General features: G+C 51.1%; 1 protein-coding gene across 9 annotated transcripts in view; it reads right to left on the bottom strand.

Moving 5' to 3' along the window:
- HDAC4 (histone deacetylase 4) overlaps positions 1-27,120 on the bottom strand; it is a 340,829-nt gene that overhangs the window by 161,119 nt on the left and 152,590 nt on the right. For all 9 annotated transcript variants that reach the window (XM_039469908.2, XM_039469911.2, XM_039469907.2 and 6 more), the window contains one exon: positions 20,120-20,191. In XM_039469908.2, coding sequence (XP_039325842.1) covers positions 20,120-20,191 — 72 coding nt within the window. The remainder of the gene's footprint in view (positions 1-20,119; positions 20,192-27,120) is intronic.

Below are 27,120 nucleotides of genomic sequence, written 5' to 3'. Positions count from 1 at the left end.
AGGAGTTCGAGACCAGCCTGGTGAAACCCTGTCTCTACTAAAGATACAAAAATTAGCCGGACATGGTGGCACATGCCTGTAATTCCGGCTACTTGGAAGGCTGAGGCAGGAGAATCACTGAAACCTGGGAGGCAGGGGCTGCAGTGAACAGAGATCATGCCACTGCACTCCAGCCTGGGTGACAAGAGTGAAAACCCATCTCAAAAAAGAAAAAACCCTTATGAAGACAAAGGGCCCAGCCTGATCATCCAGGACAACCCCCTCAGCTCCAGAGTCGTAACAACCCCATCAGCAGAGCTCCTTTGGCCGCATGAGGTTACACAGTCACAGGGGCTGAGCATGAGCTGGCAGACATTTGGGGGGGGTTCCATTACCCTGTCAACTACACTCTGGCTCTTTGGTCGAGAGCAGACCGGAGGGACAAGGACAGACTTGGGCCAGGTGAGGAGACCCCTTCATCAGCCAGGTGGGTGACAGCTGTGGCTTGCCACGCACAGCCGTGCTGGAGCTGTGAGCAGCGGCCAGGCTGCGCACACGTGCTGACAGCTTTAGGAAGGTATATTTTACCCTCCGCTCTTCTCAAGGTACAATCCAACAATCTTTTGGTAGATTTACCAAGTTTTCGAACATGCTCACAGTTGGCTGCGACCCCTCCCTCTGCACACACTTTAAAAGGCAGCTGCTGGCGCTGGCTGACAGGCCATTTGTGGGGCCGGAGAGAAACCGGAGCCAAGGGGACTCTTGGGATGCTGAGCCTGGAGGTATCCCGGAGTGGGGGTGGCCGCAGGAGAAGCGGGTTTGCACGCCTCAGGAGCCTGCTTTCAAACTAGCTGAATCTGAGAATACGCAGCTGGGGGTCTAGGGCAGGCAGGCTCTAGGACCCCGAAGGCAGGTGAGATCCAGGCTGGAGCCAGACATTTGAATGGCAGCCTTAAGATGGCGTCGTGATCTATGATTTGATGGGATGAGGCCAGTGGGATGACCAAGGGAATGACCCAGTGGAAACAAGGAGTGTGCCAAAGACATGCACCGAGGCACTCAGATGTGACGAAGCCAGAGAGATGAGAAACGCCTGCCAAGGCGCCGAGGACAGGTAGCCAGGGCAGGGGAGGTACCAGGAGCACGTGGGGCGGAGAGGAGGCGCTCCCACCAAGTCAGCACAGGACGAGGGCCGAGGCCAGGCATGGAAGCTGGCCACATGGAGTCACTGGTGACACAGAACCAGTGGCTGCTTGCTGGGAGCCCAGAGAAGCCGGACGCACACCCCAGAAACCTAGGCTACAGCAAGCCAAAGCACCCTCCTCCTTCACCTCACCTGGAGACAGCAGGAGAGCACCAAAGACCAGCGCCAATCTCCCCGCAACTAGAGCGGCTGAGGGCTCAGGACAGGGCGGCTGGAGGCGCAGGGAGATGGCGTTCTACCCACCTGGACCCCACCTCTCTTCTCTGGTCAACACCACGATGGCAGCAGCATGAAGAGACACCCCAGCAGGAAATCCCAGACCTGTCGCTCATCTCCAGGAGACAGACACCCCTTCCCCACCAACCAAAACAGAAACAAGACACAAAAACTTCAAAACAAGCAATCCTGTGTGGACTGGCAAAGCTGCCTGGGCTCCCAGAGGGGGCCGTCATCAGCTCAGCACAGGCATCGGGGGTCTGCGAATCTTGGTTCATAAAAAGTCACCCTGAATCAATAATGAGTGGGGCCACCTTTCTGGAAGGCAATTTGATAATGCACGCTAAAGTCCCCGGGTAAATACTTATGCCTTTGGCTCGACTCATAAAAGTTGTGATCTATTCATATAAAGCACCCGAATTTATTTTAAAATAATAATATGTACACACGAAACCCTAATTTGTTTAAAAAATCAAATATCTAAACTCTTCGGCATATATATGTACATAGAGGTTTACATTTCATAGAGTTTTTATATTTTAATTAGGACCATATTATGCATGCTGTCCCCTAGTAATCATTGTGAACACTTTCCATGTCAATGAATATAAAAATGCACGTTTGTGTATATATATACACACACAGATATTCACTCAAACTCACATATGTACATATATATGTAGTATTTATGTGCAAGATTTCATTCAAGAACAAAAACTAGATGTTCTCACACGTCTTCTCAGAAAAAAAAGAAAAGAAAAAAGTCTCAAAAACACATGGGCACTAAGAGCTGGTCTTGTCGCCTTCCGCCCTTGAAGACTCTGGGGATAAGGAGGAGGACGAGGAGGACGCCCTCCCAGCCCTGACCTTGCCCTCTCAGGACACCTGGGGACACAGGTGCCCGCTGTCCACACCTGCTGTGCTGCAGACCACTAACAACAAAAACCCGCCAGAGGAGAGAAGGCTTTATTTAATTACGTTTTCTATTTTCATGTGGTACTGAATATTCATGGTATGAACATCTGAGCCTTTCCCTGCGAACGAAATGCCCTTCCAGGAACACAGCCTCCTTCCCTGACTGAGGCTGCACCTGCCAGACCCTCCGCCTTCACTCTGCTCTGCTGCACTCCCTCCTGTGGTGACTTGGTCCCCAGGGACAGGGCCGACCAACTGAGGAGCGTGTGTGTCTTGTCCCTCACCGTGCTGGGACAGGCGTCTGGTGAGAAGGGGTCGCTCTGGGGTCCCACCCGCTGACTCAGTCGTCTTTCTTGGCTACGTAGGAGCCTGCACAGGAAGGAGGCTGACTGGGCTACCCTGGACCATTCTCAACAACTTCTAAATGACACAGTCCCTGGTTTGTCAGAAGAGAGATAAGTAGCAAAAGACAGCTTACAGCATTCATGCCACTTTCCCTTCCCCAGTGTAACCCTGAACCCTCAGAGGGATCCGCGGGGGACCTGCTGGTGGCAGAGCCTGAACAGGGCACAGGCGGGAGCAGGTATCTGGGAGCTGGCAGCGTCGCTCTCGGAAAGCAAGAGGCCCTTCTACTGCCCTTCATGGTAGACAACAACAGGCAACCAGACCGTCAAACCCAACTTTCCAAAACCTAGTGGTTAACTTAGAATTCCTAACATTTTAAACGGAAATGGTGACCAGACTAAAATTTGGGGTTAGAAACTTAATGCATTTGTTTTCTCATTTTTCTCAGGGATAGAATCAATAACCATTTTCACGCGAATACCCTGATACATGGCAGCCTAAATATATCATTTATATGTTATAAAGAGAATCAACAAAACTAAAAGTAACACTGCAGGTAACAAAGTCAGAAAAGTAGAGAAAAGAGCCGGCAGAAAGTGTCTGTTGACGGCTGACTCTCTCACAGGGACACCAGCACACACCATCTGAAGGTGCCCGAACAGGAAACCACAGTTTAGGGAAAAGGTATGAGCTTATAAGAGTTCTCACAATAGGAACTAAAAAGGGGACACGGCCTCCCAAATCACCAGAAGGAAAAGAAACCACATATACTAGAACAAAGACGCTAAGAAACCCCATGTACAGTAAGTCAAATACAAAACTAAACAGGAAGCATTAACAATAGAAAATACGGTTGGGCACAGTCGCTCACACCTGTAATCACAGTGCTCTGGAAGGCTAAGGTGGGAGGAGGATCACTTGAGGCCAGGAATTTGAGACTAGTCTGGAGAACATCATAAGACCCCCATCTCTGCAAAAGAATTTAAAAATTAGCCAGCAGTGGTGACACGTGCCTGTAGTTCCAGCTACTTAGAAGCCTGAGGCAGGACGATTGCTTGAGTCTGGTTGGTAGAGGCTGCCTGAGCCATCAATGCACCACTGTACTCTAGCCTGGGTGACAGAATGAGACCCCGTCTCAAAAATAAAACAAAACAAAACAGAAAACAGAACATAAAATTGAATGAAAATCTTAGAAGAAATATGTCCATTTTATCAACATACCTAAATAACACAGTCACATAAAAATTACCAGATTAGATAAAAAACAGAACTGAACAATCATTGTATTAAAAACGAATCTGGAGTAAAAGGCTCAGATTAAGCCCCAACAGGCAAAGAGAAACAGACTGAAAGATGCAATCGAGATATCAATATCATAAAGATGAAATCCAATACTAAATATCAAACAGATTTGCTCATTTCCTAAGTATAAAGCACACAGTCTACGAGGAGGACGTTTAAGTGCCTAAGGTACAGCGTGTACCTTAGAGTGAAAGCACAGAGCACACAGAATGCAGAAAACCATGCACTGGACAGACGCACGTGCTCAGCCCTAGATATGAGCTTGCCTTGCACGCTCGCCGCAGCGCGTACACAGGACAGACGCGTAGGGAGGAGCAGAACAGTACAACGCATACTCCACCAACAGAGCTGCTTCCAACCTCTTATCATTAAGCAGTGATGCCTTTTTCTGCAAGCCTTGATGAAACATTTACAGAAACCAATGCCACGTAAAAAACACAATGACCAAAGACACATAGTGCAGACCACAACCCTTGAACACACTGCAACAGAACTAGAAATAAAGCCAGGAGGGGCCAGGCGCGGTGCCTCATGCCTGCAATCCCAGCACTTAGGGAGGCTGAGGCAGGTGGATCACGTGGTCAGGGGATGGAGACCATCCTGGCTAACATAGTGAAACACTATCCCTACTAAAAATACAAAAAAGTAGCTGGGCGTGGTGGTGGGCACCTCTAATTCCAGCTACTCGGGAGGCTGAGGCAGGAGAATCACTTGAACCCGGGAGGCAGAGGTTGCAGTGAGCCAAGATCACGATAGAGTGAGACTTTGCCTCCAAAAAAAAACACAACCCAGGAGAAACAAAAATCCAAACATAGGAAAAATAAGTATCTTTCTCTTAAAAACTTCAAGTTCTAGTAACAGCGAAGAAATTTATAAAGTAATGAACATGTCACACATCAAAAATAGGAACTGCCCAAAATTCAGCTCGGAGAACAAGGAATGGTTACCTACATATTAAGTAACTAAAAAAGGAATTCAAACAAATAAAAACATTGGACTCAAAAAGTCAGAAAGAGAACTAGAAAATTAAAGCCTATGTTGTGCAATGAGAAAGAGGAAGAAGGTAATAAAGATGAAGGAAATCCAGCAGATTGCTGATCTATGTAGAACGGACAGGGCCTACGGTGTGGACAGTCTGTGCTTCGTAGAGGGAGATCGTGACCTCGGAGAGGATGGTGCCAGAAGGCTCTCAGGAACCAGTCAGCAGCCTTTCGGCATGGACATCTCCAGCGACACACACAGTTCGCGAGAGGAGTATGGTGAACGCCCACGTGTGCAGCTACCACAACGATCAACATTAGCCATTTAGCTTCACCTACGAACATCCATCTTTTTTTCTTTATTTCTAATCCCAGGGAATGACGTATCTCAATGTTACATGGCTAACAGATGGGAAATGAGTCATATCTTTTTAAAGTTTTTTCACACGAATATTGTGAATTTAAAAAATAATTACAGATTCACAGCAAGTTGCAAGGGAAGTCCAGAGAGGTCCCAGAGGCCCTTCAGGCAGGTCCACACTGGCTGCACCTTCTGCAGTCAGAAAAGCCGGGGAGCCGACCCGGGTGCCGTGCTGTCGTGACCATGGCAAGGTATCCCTTACCATGCAGATCTCTCCCTCCCGCTAGCCCTTGGACGGAGCTCCTCCTGCGGGCGGTGACAGGTGACCCGTGAGCAAAGCACAGAAAGCAGAGGCCTCACCGCCATGTGTCTCTTTACCCTCCCCATTTACAGCTGCCTTGAATGTCTCCTCCACGTGAAGGAGAGCCGGGTCAGACGGTGTCAGTGTTCCCGCGAACACCACTGAGAAAAATGACAGGGCAGAAGTGAAGGGGATGGGGCCACGGGCCGCCAGTTCATTCTCTGCCGTCAACTGTGGGGGAAAGCAGAGGCTCTGTGCACGGGAGGAAGAGCCCCCACGGTGCCAGCGGACACCACACTGGGCAGGAGTTGGGAGCATTCTGGGAAACCCTCTGGAAAAAAATCACAGCTCCAGCCAACAAAGCTGAGAGCATCTGGTTAGCACACAGGGGCTACCGGCGGGCAAAGCAAGACAGACGGGGTGGGGCTGCGGAGGAGCTGCGGGGACCCTGTCCCCTCCCTAGGGGTTGGGGTGGCCGACTGGGAAGGATGAGCCATGTCCACCTTTGTGTCCTCAGCACTAACCACAAGGCCTGGACTCAACTGTGTCACCAGAGTCACCTCCAGTTTTGCTTCAAAGTGTGTGGAGAGTGGGACACACACACACACACACACACACACACACACAGGCTTCAACTGAAGAACAGCTACTTCCACATCTGTCCACGCTCTCAAGGGTCCCTTGAATGTACAATAAACTCAAAAATCTCATCTTTCAGCCAGTCATCGTGGACGAAAGCCATTTTTATAATGCACACACAACCTGATGCAATTCTCTTCTGGTGAGTATTTCTTTCAAGAGGTCCTATTAAATGACAAGCCAAAACTACTGAAGCTATTATGAACTTTGAGGCAATAAAATTTTCCTTAACAATCACTTCTTTTTTCTAATAAGCTGCATCAACAGGACAGACAGCTTTACTCAAAACGTAGTCCAAATTTGACTCCAGCAGAAAATAAAGTCCTTCCTTGCCAGCATTATATCCAAATGTGGCTGTAAATCTGGGGTCAAAAGGGGCTCCAACGACCCTTTCCACCCAAGAGGTGACGCCCTGTGCTACAGCAAGGCCAGGCCAGACCATCTCGGAAGCGTCTCACTTCACGTCCCTGGCTCTGGCGGCAGCCCGTGCAACTCTGTGTGCACAGGCACTGGGTGCTGGCTGGAGCAGCCAGGGCTCTATCTGAGGGGCAAGACCATCTGTGTGCTTTTGCCCTGCGATTTCATGAAAATGCAAGTGTTCGGCTTTCTCCTGCTCTCTACTTCAGAAGTATCCCTAAAGCTCTTTAGAAAATCCCTTTCATGTTTCTAATTTCTGCTATATCCCCAGGAAGAAAAAAACATCTTTTGGAAATGTTTGCAAGCCCAAATTGAGCAAGAGCTGAAAATAAAAACCTGGCATGCAGTTGGTAAGTTGGCTTTGAAGAAGTGCATAAATGTACTTCCTGAAAACCATAAATAGAACCAGGCCTTACCCCATACCAAAAAAAAAAAAAAAAAAAAAAAAAAAGGTGAAATGTGCTTTAAGTTCTCTTGTAGAAGTGCAGCCACTAAAGGCAGGCGGGACCCCCGGAAATACCTGAGGGGCACGGCCGCCTGTCTGAGAGGCTGCCACAGTCACGCTGCAGACACGGCATTCCTGGGCATCATTCGGAGACTCCACAACGCCAATGCAGAAGCAAGCGAGCGGGAACAGTAACAGTAACGCCTGTGTCAGGACTGAGCACTCACTTAGAGTGCTTTCGCTTTATTATCTCCTTTTGTCCTCACAGCCCGCCTGAAGCAGGTCTCAGAGAGGACCCGGGTATCACAGATGGCGGACACAGACAGTAAGCGTTGTCACCTGGATTCAAAACCGGCTACACCTCCGGAAACACCAGCACCTCCCTAAAACCACTGCAGCCTGTCTCCCAGCCTGCTCACACCCGCCCAAGTTACACGTGACTCCTGAAAGCACCCGAATACCTTAAACCCAATGGATAAAAATGTATTTCTGCAAATTAAAAACAGCGCCAGTGCTCGAGGAAGCCTACAGACCCCACTGCAGTGGTTCTGGCCTTCTCAGTTACGTAAGGTCAAGTTTACATAAGAACACATTTCAGAATTTCCTCCTTAGCAACCTCCAAACGTTTGGCTATGTGTTTCACCTAACAGCTGGGCCAAAGCAGGAACCACTATTACTTAACAGTAACAGTTGAAATATTTAAATTTAGAAAATATTTCTTGTACTTGGCACTGGAGAAGGAGAGAGAGCACCAAGCAAGAGGCCTGAAGGAGGCAGCCCCTCTCCTCCGGGGCGAGCTGGCCTCTTCGAGCTGAGGACTGCCCTCTGGGCGGCAATGTGCATTCCGCCTGGTCTTTCTGGAGAAGGCGTGGGCCACAGCATCTTCAAGGCCACTGTGGGTCACTGGGGATGGGAATCATCCAGCAGGCAGGTGGAAATGCAGAAGGGAGGGGGCTGGTTCAGACTTCTGTCCAGAAAAATCACCTGGAAAGCTTGTCAGAAAGCGACTCCTGCCTCCCAGCCTCAATTCTTCAACCAGTAACTACTGTGTGATGTCCCCGGGGCAGTAAATGCCAATCAACAGACGGTACTTAGCTGAATGACGGATGAGTGGCCTTGGTAAGCGGCCCCGTGGCCATCAGTGTCCTCCTTCTCATTGCTGTCATTAGCAGCAACCACGAGCCCCACTTTGAGCAGGACCTTGCTGCCGGAGGTGGAGAATGCACTCACACTCTCTGCCCGACAAAGAGATCCTGGAGCCACCGACCGTCTCACCTGCAGCAACATTACAAGGTAGGATTTGGTAGAAGATGCGTACTGGCACTAAGCCAACAGTCTGTCAAAAAAATTTTTTTTTAAAAAAGGAAAAGAAACAAAGACTCCTTTGTGGACCTTGCGTGGAGGAGACCCAGTGCCTGGGAGAGGCTTGGATCTTTCCATGGATCTTTCTGTTATTTTCTGCTACGAACGCCCAGCGCAGCTCCTCCCAAGTTCAGCTCAGGCTCGCAAACGCATACCACTCAGTGTCTCAAGCCTTTAAAAGCACTGCACAGATTCACACTAATCCTCATCCAGCACAAGGTCCGCTCCACCCACATTCCCCATGAATTAATGCAACGCCATCAGAAGATGCTTCAAGCCAAAAATCCTGAGGGTACCCTGGACTCTTCTGCTCCCTGCACAGCCCCCCTGCAACCTAAGGCAATCCCACCTAGGGCAAATAGCTCTAGAATCTGTCCCATTTTCTATATTTCCACTCCAACCACCCAGGCTGAGCTCCGTCCGCTACCCGGGCTGCTCCCAGACCCTGGTGGGTCTCCCTGCTCCTCCCATGCCTGCTCCCGTGACCACCGCATTCTCTATAGCACAGGTCACATGGCGTCACTTCTCTGCTCAGAACCCCCAAGAGACCCCATTTCACTCAGAGGCCATGCCTAATTGATGACCCTGGTGGTTGAAGTCTCCTGCGCAGCCTGCTCCCTCTCCTCCTGACCGGGTCTTTGGCCTGCAAACGTCTGCTCACCTTCTGAGGAGGCCTGTCCTTACCAGCAGGCAGAAAATCACAGCCCCCGTTCCCGAGCCCCGCTCTGCCTTCTCTGCTCTACTGTTCACTTGCTGCCTTTACTAGTTTCCTTTCTTCCTCCCAGAGTACCACGGGCGCCAAGAAACAGGAGTCTCTGAGTCAATCACAAATAACATGCATTCCACATGCCAAGGGCAGGGGCTGGCATTAGAAGGCCGGATCAATATGAATGAGCAAAGAAATGAAGGAAGGAAGGAAGAATGAGTGAATAAATGAATGAAGGAAGGAATGAACGAATGAGTTTAATGCAGAAATCCACCCTCCTGAATCCCCTGTCCTTGATGCTCACGCTCCTCCACAGTGATTCTCACCTCTCACGTTTCTAATAGTGTAGATAATTTACAATCAGTGAGTTTGACTAAATGAGCATATTTAGAATCTATCAACCAACAACTAGAAAATTCAAACTCCTCTCAAATATATAGTCAAGATTCATAAAAACTGACCACAAAACAAGTCTCAATAAAATTCAAAGGCTGGGTAATTTCTAACCATAATGAAGTAAATTAGAAATCAATAACAAAAAAGATGACTTGGAAAATTCAGACTCTCAGAAATCAAAAAACACTTCTAAATATTTCATTTTTTCAAAGAAAAAAGGAACCATAAAACAAATTTCAAAATAGTTCTCTTGAGAAACAGTTAAGACTGCACAAAGTATTAATGTAATATGCTTTACAAATTAAATACTACAAAATAGAACTTACCCAAAGCAGCCCCATTTGAACCCCAAGGGAGGTGCTGCATAGAACCCTGAATGCTTCCAGCTTCCGAAAGGAAGAAAGGCTAAAAATTCACAAGTGCAAGGCTCAACCTAAAAGAACAGGAATATTCGAGTAAACCCAGGGAAAGGAGAATAGCAGTAAGAACAGGAATTAATAAAATAGAAAACACACCCCCATGGGCAGGTCCAAGAAGGCAGAGACCAGTCTCCGCCAGAGTCACTGTCTGCAGGGCTGCCCCCACTCAGGGGCAGAGAGAAGCGCCTGGATGGAAGGTGGAGGCTGGCCCGCCCAAGGAGGCCCAGGCTGGGCTGGGGGCTCAGTCGACAGCTGCAGAACGGAAAGAGTGCCAGCCCCTTCCTCAGGCGCCTGAGAAAACCTCCTTCAATTTCTTCCCCTTGCCTGTGGCCACATACCTGCCACTCAGGGGACAACCCGGTCCGCCCTCACCTGGCAGACACCTGGCTCCGATGGCCCCTCGGAGCCCCCCGTTGGGAACACAAAGAGCCTGAGTTTGGTTCTGCATCACGCGTGACAGTGTGCATCTTGCTGTGAGGTCCAGAAATGGAAACCTTCCTCAAAAAACGGGCAGGTCCCTCTGGTAGGGGATGTGGTGTTGGTACGGTGAAAACATGGCATTAGGGTCAAAGGTGGCCACTGAGAGGGAACACCATTTCAGCTGGACCGCAGCAACCTAACACAGGCAAGGGACGACACACAGCCCTCTCCCTGGTCCCGGCGGCACCGGCTTTGCGATGCCACTGAAGGGTCCGAAGGCTCTCTGGATGCATGTTACAGTCCATAGCCATAAAGCACACAAAGCTGGTAATAGAAGAAAAGAGATAAACTCTTTAAGCACAAGTGATGTCATGATGCAAAACTTCCTTCCTGGATGGCACTTCTGCCCCCAGCACGACTCCAAATGCACAGGCCAACCAGATTCCCAGTGGGGAAATCCTGCGGAACCCTCCCTAGACACCCTTGGGGACACTGCTCTGCGTCCCGTATCAACACGGACCTCAGCGGCGTGGCGGGGACTGCCACTTAGCTTCCTCTTTCCCTCAAAGTAGAGAAACAACCAGTCACGACCTCCACTCCATCAGGGTCTGGTGTGGATGTGTGGACGGCTTTAGAAGTGCCCAGAGGATTTTCGCAGACAGTCCGCCCAATCCTCCATGACGCCCCAACCAGTCACCGTCTGCTTCCTTCCCACCTGTGTTCCTTGCTGCGGGCGGGCAGTAAGCTCTTCATAACTCTTCGGGTCTAAGCAACAGCAGCAGGAACCTAACAGGGTAGAACACCCTGTGATGGACAGCAGTCACCCAGGATGGAGAAGGTTTCCAGCCTTCTGCCTCAAGCACCAGGGACAGGGAAGGAGCCAGCTGGCCCGAGGGCAGGACTGGCAGGGAGCAGTGTCCTCGGCCGCGTGGGGAGCACAGGTCCCGCTTGCCAGCCACGGGGTGGCATGTAAGAGCTACAGGAACATTTCTGGTCAAAAATCACAGAATGAACACAATCAAGCTGTCCTGCTGCCTCCAAGATCCTGCTGCAACAGCGTGTGGATTGTTTAGAAAGACACCAACACCACACACACACAGATGAGAGAGCAGCCATGAAACTGAAGCCAGAAAGGACCTGGGTGGGTGAATAGGTATCAGAGACAGCAAGCTGACCCATCAGCCGGGTGGGCCAAGGGAGGGGAGACCGGTCTCAGTCACGCAGCCCTCCGGGGCACAGGGCTGGCGGCACGGGGACTGGAAGTGAAGGAGAATGAAAGGCCTGGTCAGGGAGCGCAGGGCCCCACCCCCAGCTAACCCCGTGCGGCTGGCAGAGCCCAGGGACTACTCCCCTCTGGAGCAGGAGACAGAACAGTACTGAAAACTGCGACCCAGCGGAAGCTGCCAGCTACATGTGAGATTTCCTGGTCTTCCTGCCCCAGGACGGGGGCAGCCAGCCTTCGGCCCTCCCAGTGAGGTCACAGGGGCCAAGCAGCCGGCTGGACACCACTGCCAAGCGGGACCGGGCAGCCCCCAGCGGCCAGCACCATGCATGCCCCCGTAGGTCCTGTCAGTCTCGGTGCCCTCTGCAAACGATGGCAGATAGCCGCGCTCACCGGAAAGGCCAGGAAGACTGGACACGAAGGCAGAGCTGGACAGACAAGCCGCCCCTGGGGGAAAGACAGAGACAGAGAGAAGGGAAGACAGGCCCTCAAAAGGCAGTGCCCAGAAGCAGGAGGCAGCCCTGGAGCGCAGGGCAGGGGGGCGCGCCTCGGGGGCTGAGGAGCACTGTCCACAGCAGTCTTTGCCCAGTCAAATTAGCAACTAAGCCTCGGAGGGGCTCACAGGAGGAAAAGCCAGCAGAGCCCTCTGAAAGCAAATGTGACTGACTGCGCAGCTGCCTGAGAGTCACCGCCAGGCAGAGCAGGTCCAGCAGCGGCCACTGCAGGGTGGCCCAGGCCCCCTGCTGTGTCTCCTAACCGGATCCACCCACCAGGAATCTTCTCAAGACACATTTTCAATGAAATTCAAGCCTTCCTGTTCTGCTTCCCAGCATCTGCTGGGCTTGGTTTCCCTTGAGACAGTCACTCCTAGGGATGCTGCCACGAAGGGATGGGAAGGTAGAAGGGACAGGGCTTGAGCTGCAGGAAGTGGCAGAGCCACAAGCCTGGGACCAGGCAGACCAGAGGGCACCAGAAGCAAGAGTGCAAGAGAACACAGACCGCCCCGTGTGCCCGACACCACGCCAGACACTTGTCCTCGCTCCCTGTGCCCTGGTCCGGGACCCAGCAGCTATGGGACGCTGGGGAGGAGCAGCCTGCTAGAGGCCACGCAGCGCACGGGACAGGCAGACCGTGCTGCCCCCAGGTGTGTCTGGCTCCCAGGCCCTGCAGCACCTCAGCACGGCGCAGGGGAAGGGGGCCCAGGACCTCATCCTTCGCCGGCCTCTTTCAACACGGAGCCCGAAGTGGGAGGGCAGGAGGGAGCTCTCACCGTCAGAGTAAGGAGCAAAGTGAATGGGGTGGAAATATGGTCTGTGTGTGCCACGTGAAAGGTGCTGTGTTTCCAGCGAAGCCTGACATGTAACTGCTCAGGGGAGGTCACAGACCTGACGGGAGGGAGAGCGGAATCAGAAGTGACTGTCCTCCAGGGGCAAAAAGCACACGGCGTAAAAGAAAAATGGGACTATCTGAAGTTTTCAGGGAGGAGAAGGAAGGCAGGGGACGAAAGGCCTCGAAAAGTAACACCTTGTGCAGTTCTTCAGAGGCAACGTGCCTTCAGCCATCCAAGGGAAATGGAATTTGAGGACGACTGGACACCACATCCAGTGAACAAGGTAGTAACCAAGCAGCAGGGTGCAGCTTCCGGTCCCAAACCATTCTCAGCTGTAAAGTAACAGGGGCGGGCACAGTGGCTCACACCCGTAATCCCAGCACTTCGGGAGGCTGAGGCAGGTGTATCACCTGAGGCCAGGATTTTGAGACCAGCCTGACCAACATGGTGAAACCTCATCTCTACTAAAAATACAAAAATTAGCGGGCCGCGGTGGTGGGCACCTGTAGTCCCAGCTACTCGGGAGGCTGAGGCAGGAGAATCACTTGAACCTGGGAGGCGGAGGCTGCAGTGGGCCGAGATCGCACCAGTGCACTCCAGCTTGGAAACAGTGAGACTCTATGTCTAACTAACTAAATAAATAAAATAAGAAATCAATAAAATGAATAAATAAAGTGATGGGGACAATTCATCTGGGTTACCCCAGAAGTGAGTCTGAAAGCATCTCTCACTGCTGGTAACTGCTGACAGCACATGCACAGCCCCGGGGATGATGCAGCACTGCAGGCGGCTTTTAAAGCCACGTGGCGGCCGCTCCTGCGTCTGGCCTTTGAGTCCCAGCGATTCACACCGGCCCTCAGGCAACTGGACGGAGGGCGGCGGACAAACTCTCAATATTAGCTTGAACTAAGGGAATCAAACCATGGGAATTCCTTTCAGATTTTTCAAATGTTGACCAAAAAAGCCAAACTCTGTAAAATATTTGAAGAGGTTGATTTGAAGCCAAATATGAGTGACTGGCTCAGGACACGGCCTCTGGAGGTCCTGAGAACATGTGCCCGAGGTAGTCACATTACATGTTGGTTTTGTGCGTCTTAGGGAGACAGAAGCTACAAGCAACACGTGTAAGGCATACGCTGGTCTGGCCCAGACACCTTGAAGTAGCAGGGTGAGGGAATCACAGGTCCCAGGCGGACTGAAAGATTTTCTGGCTGAAGAGCTGACGTCAGCATAAAGAAATGTTTGAGTTAAGATAAGGGAGGTTCTTGTTATGTGGATGAAGCGTCCAGGAAGCAGGCTTCAGAGAACAGATGGTAAATGTCTCTTACGGGACCTTAGAAGGTGACACGTGGTTAAATCTCTCCTGGCTCAGGAAAAAAAGACCTGGAAAGGGCATGGCATTTCTCTCCAGAATGCACATTTCCCCTACCAGAGGCAGCTTTCTACGGCCACTCAAAATATGTGGAAGGAATGTATTTTGGGGTACAATACTTTCATTTCCTTCAGGGCCTGCTCTCTGTCACATGCTGCTGTCCCAGTGGCAGGCTGGAATGGGTACTCTCACTGCTGTGACTGCTTCGTCAGCGCCTCAACTCCAGCAGGAGGAGGGCCTAAGGACGCCTGCACAGCCCAGCCCATCAGCACCTCCACTCAGTTTTCAAGGCTTTGGGGATCCCTTGGCCAAGAAGGAGGTCCATTCACTGGGTTAGAGGGCTTGGAATTTTATTTCAGTTTACACAAACAACTTGATTTAATTTTGATGTCTTTACATTGCACACTTCATTTTACCTCCAAAAATTAAAACCAAGCAGGCGAAAAAGCAAAACAGGCATGTCCGGCGGCGGACCTGACCGACCTGGCAATCCCACCGCGGCTGGCGCACAGCAGAGCCGGTGGCCGCAGGGGGTTGACTCAGAGAAGACACTTCCCCGGATCTGCGGAACACAGCCGAGGCAGTCACGGCCGTGCCGCCAGGAGGAGGCCACCATGGGCTCCCTTCTTCCCGCCATTCCTGCGCAGCCTTTCCATGGGGGCCACTCGAGGAACCACCAAAGGCAGCCGTGGGTCCTTCACTGGGTCCTATCTAAACCCTAGAAACTCCAACTTGATGTGAAAAACTCACAAAGGGGCACCATGTAAGAATATTACAGTCAAGGACTCTGTTACCGCGGGCTCCACGTCCGAAGGTAATTAACAGCTTCCAGTGCCAATACAGGGAGACTCTGGAAGCTTCCCGAGGTCACGCATGCTTGCCGCTTTCTTCCAGATTCCACTTTCTTCTCACCAAACAAAACACCGTGACAACCTCCACAAAACACATCCAGAAGGCAGCATGAGCTCCAGGTACCTGCCCGCCTCAAACACTGCCTGTTCCAAATGAAAGGGCAGTGTCCGGACCTCGGCAGCCCCCGCCACAGAGGGGTGGCCAGACACCCCTTAGATGTGGGAGTCTGACGCTGAAGCCAAGCAGGAATTTTGCGTTATTTTGGAGAGTTTCTCTACAGTTACTAGTTAATCCCCTTTAAGGTTCCAGAATTTTATTTTAAAAATGGTGCTTTCGAAGTATAGCCTTAAAAAGAATCCTCCGTAGCTCTGACAGCGACACAGGGACACAGGTCCTCTGTATGCCTGAGGAACCGTGGAGCGTGCTTCTCTTCAGCCAGGGTCCCATCCGTAACACCGGTCTCCGCGTCCCCTTTTGCTGATGAGGGCACGACATCTTCTGAGGCTGTCTTTCTCCCAGTAGCGCAGTCCTCGGGGCAGACACGTGTCCCTGTCCTGTAATGCATATGCGGAGTGACGCCGGGACAGCAGCCACGGGATTCAATCCGAGGTTCTGGCTTTCCTTCTGCAGGAGCAGGAGCGGGTCCAGGAGCCAGGGTACCCGGTCGCTGTGGAGAGCAGGGCCGGGGCTCCGGAAGCCCTCGGCATGGCGTCTGGTTGACAGAAAGTCCTTCGTCCACACTTCCTGTTGTTACTGAGGTTTCTTGTTGGCCCCCAGTTTGCTGCTGGACGCCTGAGGCCTCCTCCCCAAACCCCTCTCTCCACGATGGGGGTTGCTGAGCACCTGCAAGGCCGGGGGTGGGGCGCGAGCCAGCTCACCCTCCAGCCCCGGAACCCAACACCTGGCACTTCCGTGCATGTCGCTTTTTCTGTAATACACCTGCACTGCTTTTACGGGCAGGACGGGGCGGGGGGTCCGCTCTAATACTTACGCACATACTACAGTGACTCCGAAGCGAATGGCTGAGTTTAAGAGTTTTTAAGCTCACCACGATTCCGCCCTCGGCAGTGGGTTTGTGATCCCGTCTGCCGTTCTGCTGCTCTCCTGGCTGACAGATTCCGTACCTTCTCCTCCGTCCTCACTAGCTCCTCCCCAGCCTAACTGTGAGCCAGTGACTCTGCCTGCTAAATCCCTGCGAAAACACAAGGCTCTGACCGAGAACCGGGGGCCACAAGCTCCTGCCGCCACGGCTGTGCCTGCCTCTGCCTCTGTGTGCCAAGTCCCCTCCAAGGGTGGCCCGTCCTTCACCTGGCAACAGCTGGCAGGACGGGGGAAGGGCACAGCCGTGCCCACAACTCTGGCAGTCCAGCTACCCAAAGCATAAACAGGAGGCAAAGATGGAGTCGTACTAACGCCACGGCTGTCACATCTCAGTGGCAGGCAGACAGCTATGCTTTCTTTTATGACAGAGCTACTTTACAACTAACATTTAAAAAATAAAAAAATAAAAAGAAGCAAAGTCTACAGATAAAAAGTCATGAGGGAAGTTGAAGAAATCGAAATTGATCTAGGACAAACGGTATTTTGGCCTTTTCTTCCTCCAGCACAGGTGACAATATCCCAAACCCAAAACCAGCACCCAAAATGCCTCCAAATCCCAAACTTCTTCATGGTGGCACTCAAAGGCAACGCTCATTGTCAGCATTTCTGATTTTGAATTTTTAGACTTTGGATGCTCAACCAGTAAGTATAATGCAAATATTCCAAATTTCAAAAAGATCCGACATCCAAAACATGTCCAGTTCCAGGCATTTCTGAGCAGAGATGCTCAACCTGTATAGACTTTCCCAAAGACGTGACATGCTCACCTGACGCTTCTAAAATCTCAACTTAAATGGCACACAAATCCACGGTAGGAATAGTGCTTTTCTGTTGGAAGTGGGAGTTTATTAGGACTAAGTGTATTGAATAAGAACCATGATCAGAAAAAGGCTGTGTTGAACATGAGACCACCCACACGACGGAATGGTCAAGAAATGGGACAGATCAACCGTGGGAGGCCGCCCGAGGACCCTTCCTGCCCTGAGTACATGCTCATCTGTTCAAAGGAAGCCAGCACTCACGGCGAATGCTAGTCATTCCTGACAATTTTATATACATATATCTGTGTGTGTGTGTGTGTGTGTGTGTGTGTGTGTGTATGTGTGTGTATGTTTCCACAGCTTCAAATGTCAAAAGAATAGTTAAGATTAAATTTAATCATTAAGAAATGTGTAACAGCAATTTGGGATTGACATAAAAATACACCTAAAAATGTTTCTACTCCCATAACATAAAAATGTGGCTTTGAAAACAATTTCCTATCCATTTTCAAATTATCACCTAACCTGAGATTAATATTTCTTTGCAGTATTTCACAGCAGGTTGAAATGACCAGAACGCAGTCTGCGAGAGCAGGCTTCACACTAGAGGCTTCTGAGGCACAGGCTGGCATGTAGGCTCCGTGACCCGTGTCATAGGGACTGCTGCAGGCGCATGCATCCTTTCTCTGCCCACTGTTCCTGGGCACCGCTGCTACGCTATTTAAAATTACTCTGCAAACACTCCCACCACGCCCACCAACCCGTGCACGAATCTGCAATAAATGCCAGGAGATACAGCACTGTCTTCACCAATTTGGAACCTGGTTACAAGGAAGGAAAGTAGCCAGCATCAGCCTCATGGGACAGCATTCCCCACATGCCACCTCTCAAGTGGAGGGCTCGCCCCAAAGGAAAAGAATGAGGGTGACAGGCTGCAGGAGAGGCCCAGGCCTTGGACTGGCATGTAAAGGTGACATCACAGGCATTCCTCAGTACCAGTCAACGGGATGCTGAGATGACATTTACTGAGGAACTTCTAAAAAGCTGACACATATCTTTCATCTTCATGAGAACTCTGAAGAGAGGCATTATCATCCCTGGCTAAGAAATCAAAAAAACAAAACCGAGCTGCGCATCAGCTCACCCGTGCTCCCACAGCACACCGGCTGCGTGGGCAGGCCCCAGGTCCCCTTTGCGGGAGGCTGAAGGCTCGGTCTGTCCTCACCCCGAGCCGGTATCCCATGCCAGGTCTACACAGGCAGGGTGCGCTTCCCAAGGTGAACTTGAAGCCCGCTTTGTTCGGTTCACTTGGAAACTGCAGATTTACCGTCTTTTCCCAGAAACCAAGCTACCAAAAAACCCTGTCAACCTTGTGCCACGCCTGGCTGAGCACAAGCGAGTTGTCTCAAAAATGCCCAGCTCAGAAGTCAGCGTTTACACGGAAACAACACCGGCAAAGTGAATGCGAGAGAAGGTGAAAACCGAAACCGCTGACAGGAGCCAGAACTATAAAACTGCATCTCCATGAGGTGTGTAAAGCTCCCCGCTGCTCCCCAGACCCAGCGTGCCGGGGTGAAAAACAAGCTGCCTGACCAGTAATAATGCAGAATAAAATCAAGGTGTGAAAGCAGGCAGAAAGGAGCCCCTCTGAGCATCCCCCAAGAGGCCAGGGCACCATATCCCATGGACACAGAGAGCCTTCTGGAAGCAGGGCAAAGACACCTCTGGAACTCCGGGTTTGGAAAATGACAGAAAACCTGGCCAAACTGGGAGAATCACAAGGCAAAGAAGGACACCTCTTCTCGGAAATGCCCGGCCTGGCTTCAGCTGGCTTCAACTTCTTTTCAGGAGTCACGGGTGGGTCTCACTGGGGCACCGGAGGGCACAGGTGGTGCAGGTGGCAGCAAGGGCTGCCTGTCAAGGAGGACACAGCAGAGCCAAGACCAGAGACCCAGGCCTCAGGGCGCAGTCCCCGCAAGGTCCGGCCACGCTGCCCTGCAGGACGCGTTTGGAACGGGACACCGTTTCCCTCAGCCTCATGCCTTCCGGAGGTTCGGATTGTATTCTGGGGGAAGCGGCGTGGCTGGGAAGAATGGCACCCTCACAAGGAGTTTCAACCCTGGAGGATTCTACGTGGAAACAGGGGTTTTACAGAAAAAGAAAAGGGGAAAAAATCTGCTTCCTTGGCCTACAGACTTGGAGCACTTTAAAATGTTACCTATGAGGCTGAGCGAGGTGGCTCATGCCTGTAATCTCAACACTTTGGGAAGTCGAGGCGGGCGGATCACTTGAGGTCAGGAGTTCAGGACCAACCTGGCCAGTATAGTAAAACCTTGTGTCTACTAAAAATATAAAAAATTATATTTTTTTATATTTTTAGTAGACACAGGTATGGTGCACCCCTGTAATCCCAGCTACTTGGGAGGCTGAGGTAGGAGACTTGCTTGAACCCAGGAGATGGAGGTTGCAGTGAGCCGAGATCGTGCCACAGCACTCCAGCCTGGGTGACAGAGTGAGACTCTGTCTCAAAATAAACAAATACATAAATAAATAAAAATTACCTATGGAATGAAATATTTCTGATCACCACTGATGCTTTTTTTGTTAAAAAACCGCAAGGTACTTGGAAGACAGATGATGTCACCGACTCATTTAACCAACAAAAGCTGGTGGCCACAGACAAGGGGTAGTCTGCCCATGGTGCTGTGGCTAGTGGGACCCAGCCCGACCCAGTGCAAGCTCAGAGCTCTCTCCCACAGGCCCGTGGGGGGATCAGGGCCAGGGGTTACACCTAAACCAGGCAGCTGGTGCCTTTGGGAAAAACACATCCTTTAGCACCGGAGAGAAGAAAAAAAAAATCAGCATTTCTCTATCACTTACAAGGCATGGAGCCATTTCATTTCCAGAAAGTATGGCCTCTTTTACCACAGGGAAGAGCACCCAAATTCAGTGAACCTGAAAACTCACACCTCTCCGCTCGCCTTCTCCACACTCCTCCAATAAGCCAGAGCCTCTGAACACCTCTTTGACTCTGCGCAGGGCCAGCGGGATGGGGCAGGGGCGGGCAGACTTACCCGTGCTGGGCATGTGGTTCACGCGGGCAGGATTCAGCAGCTCCACTGGCTGGTCTCGGCCAGAAAGTCCATCTGGAGAACAGAGAAGGCACTGGCTTGAGAAACTGCGTGCATTTCAGCCAAAATACTTTACGCTGGCAGTCTGCAGGGAGTGACTCCCCGAACAATAAAAATGCATGTGTCCTTCCGACTGTTAAAGGGGACACTTTCTGTTTCGTCACAGGTTATTTGTATTTGCCAAAGAAAATCAAAGCTCCTCTGTAGAATAACCAAAATACCTCCTACTGAGATATAGCAAATGCCTGCTTCTGGCCTAAGAGTCAATGGCTTGGCAATTTGGGTTGACTTTTGTTTAGCAACCACTCGTGCTGATCAGAAGTCGGCTTTTCTGCACACCACAAGCATTAAGATAATCAAAAGAGAAGAGCAGCTCTTCCTCCTCCCAGATAGTGACAGCCTGACGCTCACAGAAACACAGCCCAGGGAGGACTCCAAACCCGCTCGGCGTGCGGACAGGGAAGGAGGCGAGCCGGGGCACCTCCAGCTGCACACACGCCCAGAGGGGAACGCTTCGCCAGGTGTTCTCGAGGTACAGAGTCCTTTCTTTAAAATCCACTTTTAGACTGTATTCGGGAGCTGCTTCTATCTGTTCCAGCTCACTGCAAAGATGAGACTGGAGCCCACCCACCACCTAAACCTGGCGCAGGCTGGATTTAGACTGCCTGGGATTTTTCTATATTCTCCCAAGCAGAAAGGAAAGAAAACTCTGGCAAGATTTCCAGGAATCACACTTTTCTTTTAAAATTAGCTTCTGGCAAGCGGTGTAAAATGCCCTGAAGTAATGTGCATCTCATCACAGCCCTGCACTCGAGGTCACTTTCCTTACTCAGTGAAGGAAGAGAGCACCAGCTTTGCGGGGCAGCCGTGGAATTCTGCAGAGAGTTTTAAAACATGACAAAAACAACTCACATCAGGTCAGATGACTGCCAGAAAAAGCCCACTTTTTATCTAAAGTAGGTAATTCCCAGCAGAGCCAAGCCCTGCCTGTCCTTGGAGATGTTCAGTATCCAAGGGCGGAAGCAATGGCCCTGGAGACTGGAGAGCACGCTCTTGGGATCGGACGCCATCCTACACTAGAGCTGGAGCGTGTGAGGCCAGCGTGGGCCTGCGGGAGCTCACAGGCGAGGCTGCTGTTGGGCAGTGCAGAGACCAAACGTGGGGGCCGGAAATAAAAGTTAAAATTAAGACAGCAACCAAAAATCATGGGTACCTCTCCAACCAAGCAGCAGCTCCTCCCAAGTAGCGGCTCTAAAGGTTTTCAAACAGAAGTAAGACACTGGGCATATCTGGGGGCAGGGCAGTTCTGCTTCCCGGGCGGGAGAAAAGGTTGGCAGGCCACAGTTACACTTTAAAAGCAAGCACCAGCCCTGAGCAATCGTCCCAAGTCTTCGCACATTCCAGGGCTTTCTCAAAGAACAGGACAGCCGAGGCGATGACCTGGACCCCGGACTGTAACTGAACGCCACGCCTCAAGAGAACCTTTACTGCAACTCTGAAAGGCATCCCAGGTAGTGACGGGAAGTACCTTGCAAGCCTTTTTTCCTAAAAATAAATAAATGCTCATTGTATGTGTATATATATTTAACCCAAATCCCACTATAAATACTTTCAGAAACAGCAGAAGGCACTTCTGAAGATCTGAATGTAGCTGTAGTTTTCCAATGGGAAGGGCAGGAGCAGGGTGCTCGGAGTGGCGGTGGGGGGGGAACCGCCCTGTTCAGGGCTCTGCAACAGCTTCTGCAAGAACTGCCCCCACCGTGGTCAGCTCAGCGCCCACCCGTAGCTTCCATCTCAGCAAAAGCCTGGAACCACAAATCTGGAAACCGAGAAGCCTCCTGGTGGTTAGCAGCAGCAGTGGGGCCGGAGTCCGGCTCACGCAAAGCCCCTTCTTGAGTCTGGAAGTGAGCCGCTTATCCCCGCGCCTGAAAGGGGACTCCCTCTGGCACCAAGTTCATAAATGAGGCCTAATTACAGGTTACTTGTACGGCACTGAAACAGGAAGACACATCAGAGCTCAGTGCAACCAATTTGACTTGTAAGTCACCATATTGCAGTGTTCTCGTAACCACAAATGTCACTTGTGTTTCAGGTCACAGTGCAGCTCAGTGGGTGTTGGCTCACCTATCTCTCTGGGCACTGGGCTGGGCCATGTCCCACCTACCCTTCAAGAAGACATTGATCACACACTCGCACTAGCGGGCACACCAAGGAGAATGCCATTCACTAAGGGCATGTGGATTCCTGCGTAAACCGAACAGTGGACTTAACGTGTCCAGTCCTGTCCACTGACGGGCGGGGTGGTTCTGACACCAGCCAACTGGTACCAACTGGGTGTCCAGTGACCCAGTTCCACTGTGTCACTAACTGCCCAGAGCTAGCACACACGCCACAGCCTAGGGGCTCAGGCCCACAGGCAGCCCCCATTTCACACACAAGTCCTAGACTTCTGAAGACTGACTATAAATCAGGGGTTCCCACAAGCCCCTCTCAGATTCTACAGTTGGCCAGAAGGGCTCACAAAACTCAGGAAAAACGCTTTACCATGTTGACGGATTTATTGTAAAGGACGCAAATAAACAGCAACCTGCAGGCGGGGCCAGGAGGGGTCCCGAGTGCCTGGGCCTCTGTCTCAGCACCACTGGGGTCAGCAGGTGCGGCTGAACATTCTGCCCCGCTCGTCTCTGGGTCCTGGTGACTGGCCCCATCCCGAGGCTTAGGGTTCCTCCACCTCCTTAGCATGCTCTCAGAAGCCCATGAACAGCACCTCCTTAGGAATAACGAGAGGCTCTCTTGACATTCAGGAAGTTCCCGGGATCCTTAGAGCTCCCAGCTAGGAACAAGGACAAAGACCAGACAGGTTTTTTCTTCCACCACACGGGGATGCTGCTTGTTCTTGCTGTGTGCCACTGGGCCTGGCTGGCACCGTAACAGCCTGTAAATTCAAATCTCCAACACTGTCATGTTCGCATCTTTGCAGAATGACATGGAAATGCTCGAAGGGAAACCGTTCCGATGTGGCAATGGGTTAATAGGAAGCAACTGCTCTCAAGGAAAGGGGCAGCCGTGCGGAGCTATCGGAAAACAGCAGGCGTGTCCCACGCACACGGGGGCCTTGGAGGAGGCGGTACAGACGTGGGTCTCAGTGCCAGATGCCCACCCCACACGTGAGGCACCGTGAGCCCCAGGCAGCTGGAAGCACAGCCACAGCCTCTTTAAGACACGATCCCGGCCTGAGCCATCCCTGGTCGTCCACCTGGGGAGTACGGCCAATGCGGTGTCCCTCATCACAGAAGTGGGGCGTGCAGGGCAGTAGCCGCGACTGAGAAGTCAGACACTAAAGGTGTTTTGACAGAGGTGGCTGGTGGAGCAAGGTCCTGGGAGCAGAGCAGTGGCAGTGGGACTGCACTTTTAAGGCGTAGCGGCCAGCAGGTCTGGGAGCCAGCTTTGGAACGGACCTCAACAAAGCACAGCCAACGGGGCAAAGACCACCCGTCACCAGGGTGAAACGGACAAGCTGCGGGACGAGCCACCTGGAACGCGTGACGGCATCCATTCATGTGCACAGAATAGATTCTTAACTCCGTGCCTTTTCAGACACCGTATTCCAGAGTGAGGTAAAATGAAATTAGCGATGAGAGGGGGAATTTCCATATTTATCTGCCTCAGGCTGAGGAGAAAGCAGTGCTAAGAACCTAACGTTTATAAGCAGGAAAATAATTAAGATGGGAATCAAAGTACCACTTCCTCATCACACGCCTGCTGCAGGCGGGTTCCGCTTACCTGCTTCCGCTTGAGAATCTATTTTTGGAAACCCTGCTGGACAGGATGATGATACTGAGTGTCCTTAAATGGCATTTAACCAGGCGCACACTCGGAAGCTGGGAGCGGGTACCTCTGCGTCCTCAACAGCACGTGACGTGCCCTGATGCGTTCCAACGCGTCCGCAGCCAACTGCGGTGTCCGCGTCACGCTTGTGAGGAGTCCCTTTCGAGCCGACAGGACGCAGCATGAACTGAGCGCTGGGTGAGACTCGGAGTCGGCCCGTGGGAGGAGCAGGGACAGGACAGACAGTGCTTCTGCTTTTCAGAATCCACCTCATGTGAGACCGGCAGGTGTGTCTAACCGGAAACCTGGCCTTCCAGAGCCAAAGGAACGTCACCTTCACCCGGATGGCCCAGACCCCGCACTTCGCACTTGGGGAAACGGCCCTAAAGGGCTGCGCAGTTTGCCAGGATCATGGAGTGAGCCCCAGCCGGAACCCAGGTTGGTGTCAACTAAACCAGCGCCTGGTGTGCTGGACCTTGAGCAAACAGGACCCCACAAAGACCAGCGCCCTTCGCCGCGGGGTCCACACCACAGCGCTGCCACACAAGAAGGGCGGCATCTTGGGCCAGTGAAGGCGGCACACGGACGCCCACAAACAGGCTCCTGAACTGGAAGCGGAAGGGAGCGGGCAGGAGCTGGTGCTTCCGTCCCTGGGAAGCGGCGTCCTGCCTGGGACCAGCGGGGCCTGCCCGGGTCACGGTCAAAGGGCGTCTCCTGGAGGTTCTGTTGCTCTTTTCCGGATGACCAAACACTGATCATCTTTTTACATGTTTATTGGCTTTTTTTTTTTTTTTTGCTATTTTGGATTCACGTGTTTTTGACCCTTTTTTTCCCCCAGCTGGGTTGTCTTTTTCTTACTGAGTCAGAGGACTTCTTTAAAAATTCTGAACATGAATCCTCTTGTCAGTGAAATGCTGCAGATATCCTCTCAAAGGTCCTATTTCTCCATCTTTTAAAACTTACGCTTTTATGTTGGGTTCAAGAAATTCTTCTCTTCCTGGAGGCTGCACAGATATTTTAACATATTTTTACCCTGAAACTTTGCAGTGCTCCCTTTTATATGTAAGTCTGCCTACTGGCACTGACGTTTGTATATGCTATGAGGCAGGGGTTTGGGGCAGGTTTTCCTATGTGAACAGCCAAATGCCCCCTCAATGTTACTAGCAGATCTTATCTTTCACCATGGATCAGCAACATTAGTTCCCTCATAAGCCAAACCTCAGTCCTACTGGCCAACTTGGTTCTGGTTTTGCCAGTAATCACACTGTCTTAACCACCAAAAATGTACAATAATTCTTAATATTGGCGCAGAAAAAAAACCCTACTTTTTTCTTCAGATCATCTTGGGCAAAATTGGCCCTTTACTCAGCCACATAAATTTTAAAATTAACTTGTCAAGGTCCACCAAAAAGGAAGGAAGGAAGGAGGGAGGGAGGGAGGGAGGGAGGGAAAGGGAAGGAAGGGAGGAAGAAGGGAGAAGGGAGGGAGGGAGGGAGGCATGGAAAAAACGGTGGCTGGGACAGCGCTGCATCTATCTTTTGGGGAGAAGATAATATTTACAGTATTGCATCTTTCAGTCCATGAACATGGGCTATCACCTCATTTCATTTCTCTCAGAAATGTTTCAGAATTTTCAGTGTAGAGGTCTTGAACGTCTTTAGATTTATTACTAGGCATTTGATATTTCCATTCCAATTTCTGCTTGCTTGCATATGGAAATATAATAAATTTTTACATATTGGTTCTGTATCGTAGAATATTCATTCCAATCGTATTTCTGTAGTTATCATGTATTTTCCACATACAGAATCATGTTACTTATAAATAATGGCAGTTCTGTTTCCACCTTCCAGACCTCACGCCTTTTCTTCTTCCTTAGTCTGCTGGCTCAGTCCTATAGTACAGTACTGAAGAGAAACAGTGATAAAAGGCACCTCGCTCTTGTGTCTGATCTTACAAAGAATGTTCCCTATGTTTTATTAGGAAGTGTACTGCTTGCTGCAGGTGTCCGACAGGTAACTATCAGATTAAGGAAGCTCCAGTCTACTCCCGGTTTGCCAAGACATATTTTTAAATCATATATGTTTGCTTAGCTGTATGAAACTTTTCTGCATCAATTCAGGTTATTAAATAACTTCCCCTTCCATCTGATGACATGGTAAAACTCTTTTTCCCACGTCAAACTAACTTTGGATTCCTGTGATAAAGCAGCAACAGCCTGGCACACCTGGGCACCTGAGGTATACCAACGCTCTTTCCCACGCTTGACTCTGAAGACTCAGACACCTCGGGCGCACACGTCGGCCTTGGCAGCACACATCAGCATTCTGTTATGAGCACAAAAGGAGAAGCGGACGGACTAACATTCTGAAGCGTTTGGCGGGGGACTGGGACACAGACAAAACAGCGAAACGGCTCTGACCCAAGAGCCGCGCGCACGCTGCCCTGTGCTGACCGAGCTGCTTTTCAACACGGGGATGGAAGCGCAGGGCTACTGGGGAACAGGAGCGACCGGTCCTCACTGCAGCCAGTCTCCCGTCCTTTCCTGCTTTTCAAACAAAGCTTTTGTTTTAGAACAGCCATGAGTTGATAGGAAAATCAAAGACAGCAGAGACACCATAAGCTCTGCCCACTCCGCCCCCATCATGAACATCTTACGTTAGCATGCCGTGCTTAGGGATCGTTAGGTAAGAAGCCTACACTTGATTCAGATCTCCGCTTTTCCCGGTATCCGTTTTCCGTGCCGGCACCCATCCAGGATCCTGCCTCTCTTGGCTGTGACAGTGTCTCAGACCTTTCTTGTTTTCGGTGACCTTGACAGCTGTGAGCAATCCCGCTTGGGTATTTTACAGAATGAGTCTCCACGGGGGTTTGACCCAGGGCCTCACTGGGACTCCCAGGGACCCAGCCACGTGAATACCCTGGCAAGGGCTGACGTCAGACCAGAGGAGCCCAGATACCGTCAAACTTAACTTCACGGGCAACAGCAGAATTCCCAAGGTTTAAAGAAAGAGCTTAGCCTTAGAGCAAGGGCAAAAGAAACCACTTGGTTCTCTAGGCTGGGGCAAAATGACTTGTCTTTTGCCTGAATAAAGAGGGAAGGAAAATGTCTTCTG

Source organism: Saimiri boliviensis, chromosome 5 (genome assembly GCF_048565385.1).
Source record: "Saimiri boliviensis isolate mSaiBol1 chromosome 5, mSaiBol1.pri, whole genome shotgun sequence".
Taxonomy (NCBI): domain Eukaryota; kingdom Metazoa; phylum Chordata; class Mammalia; order Primates; family Cebidae; genus Saimiri; species Saimiri boliviensis.
The sequence above is the reverse complement of the archived record's forward strand: the minus strand, read 5'-3'. Positions and strand labels throughout refer to the sequence as shown.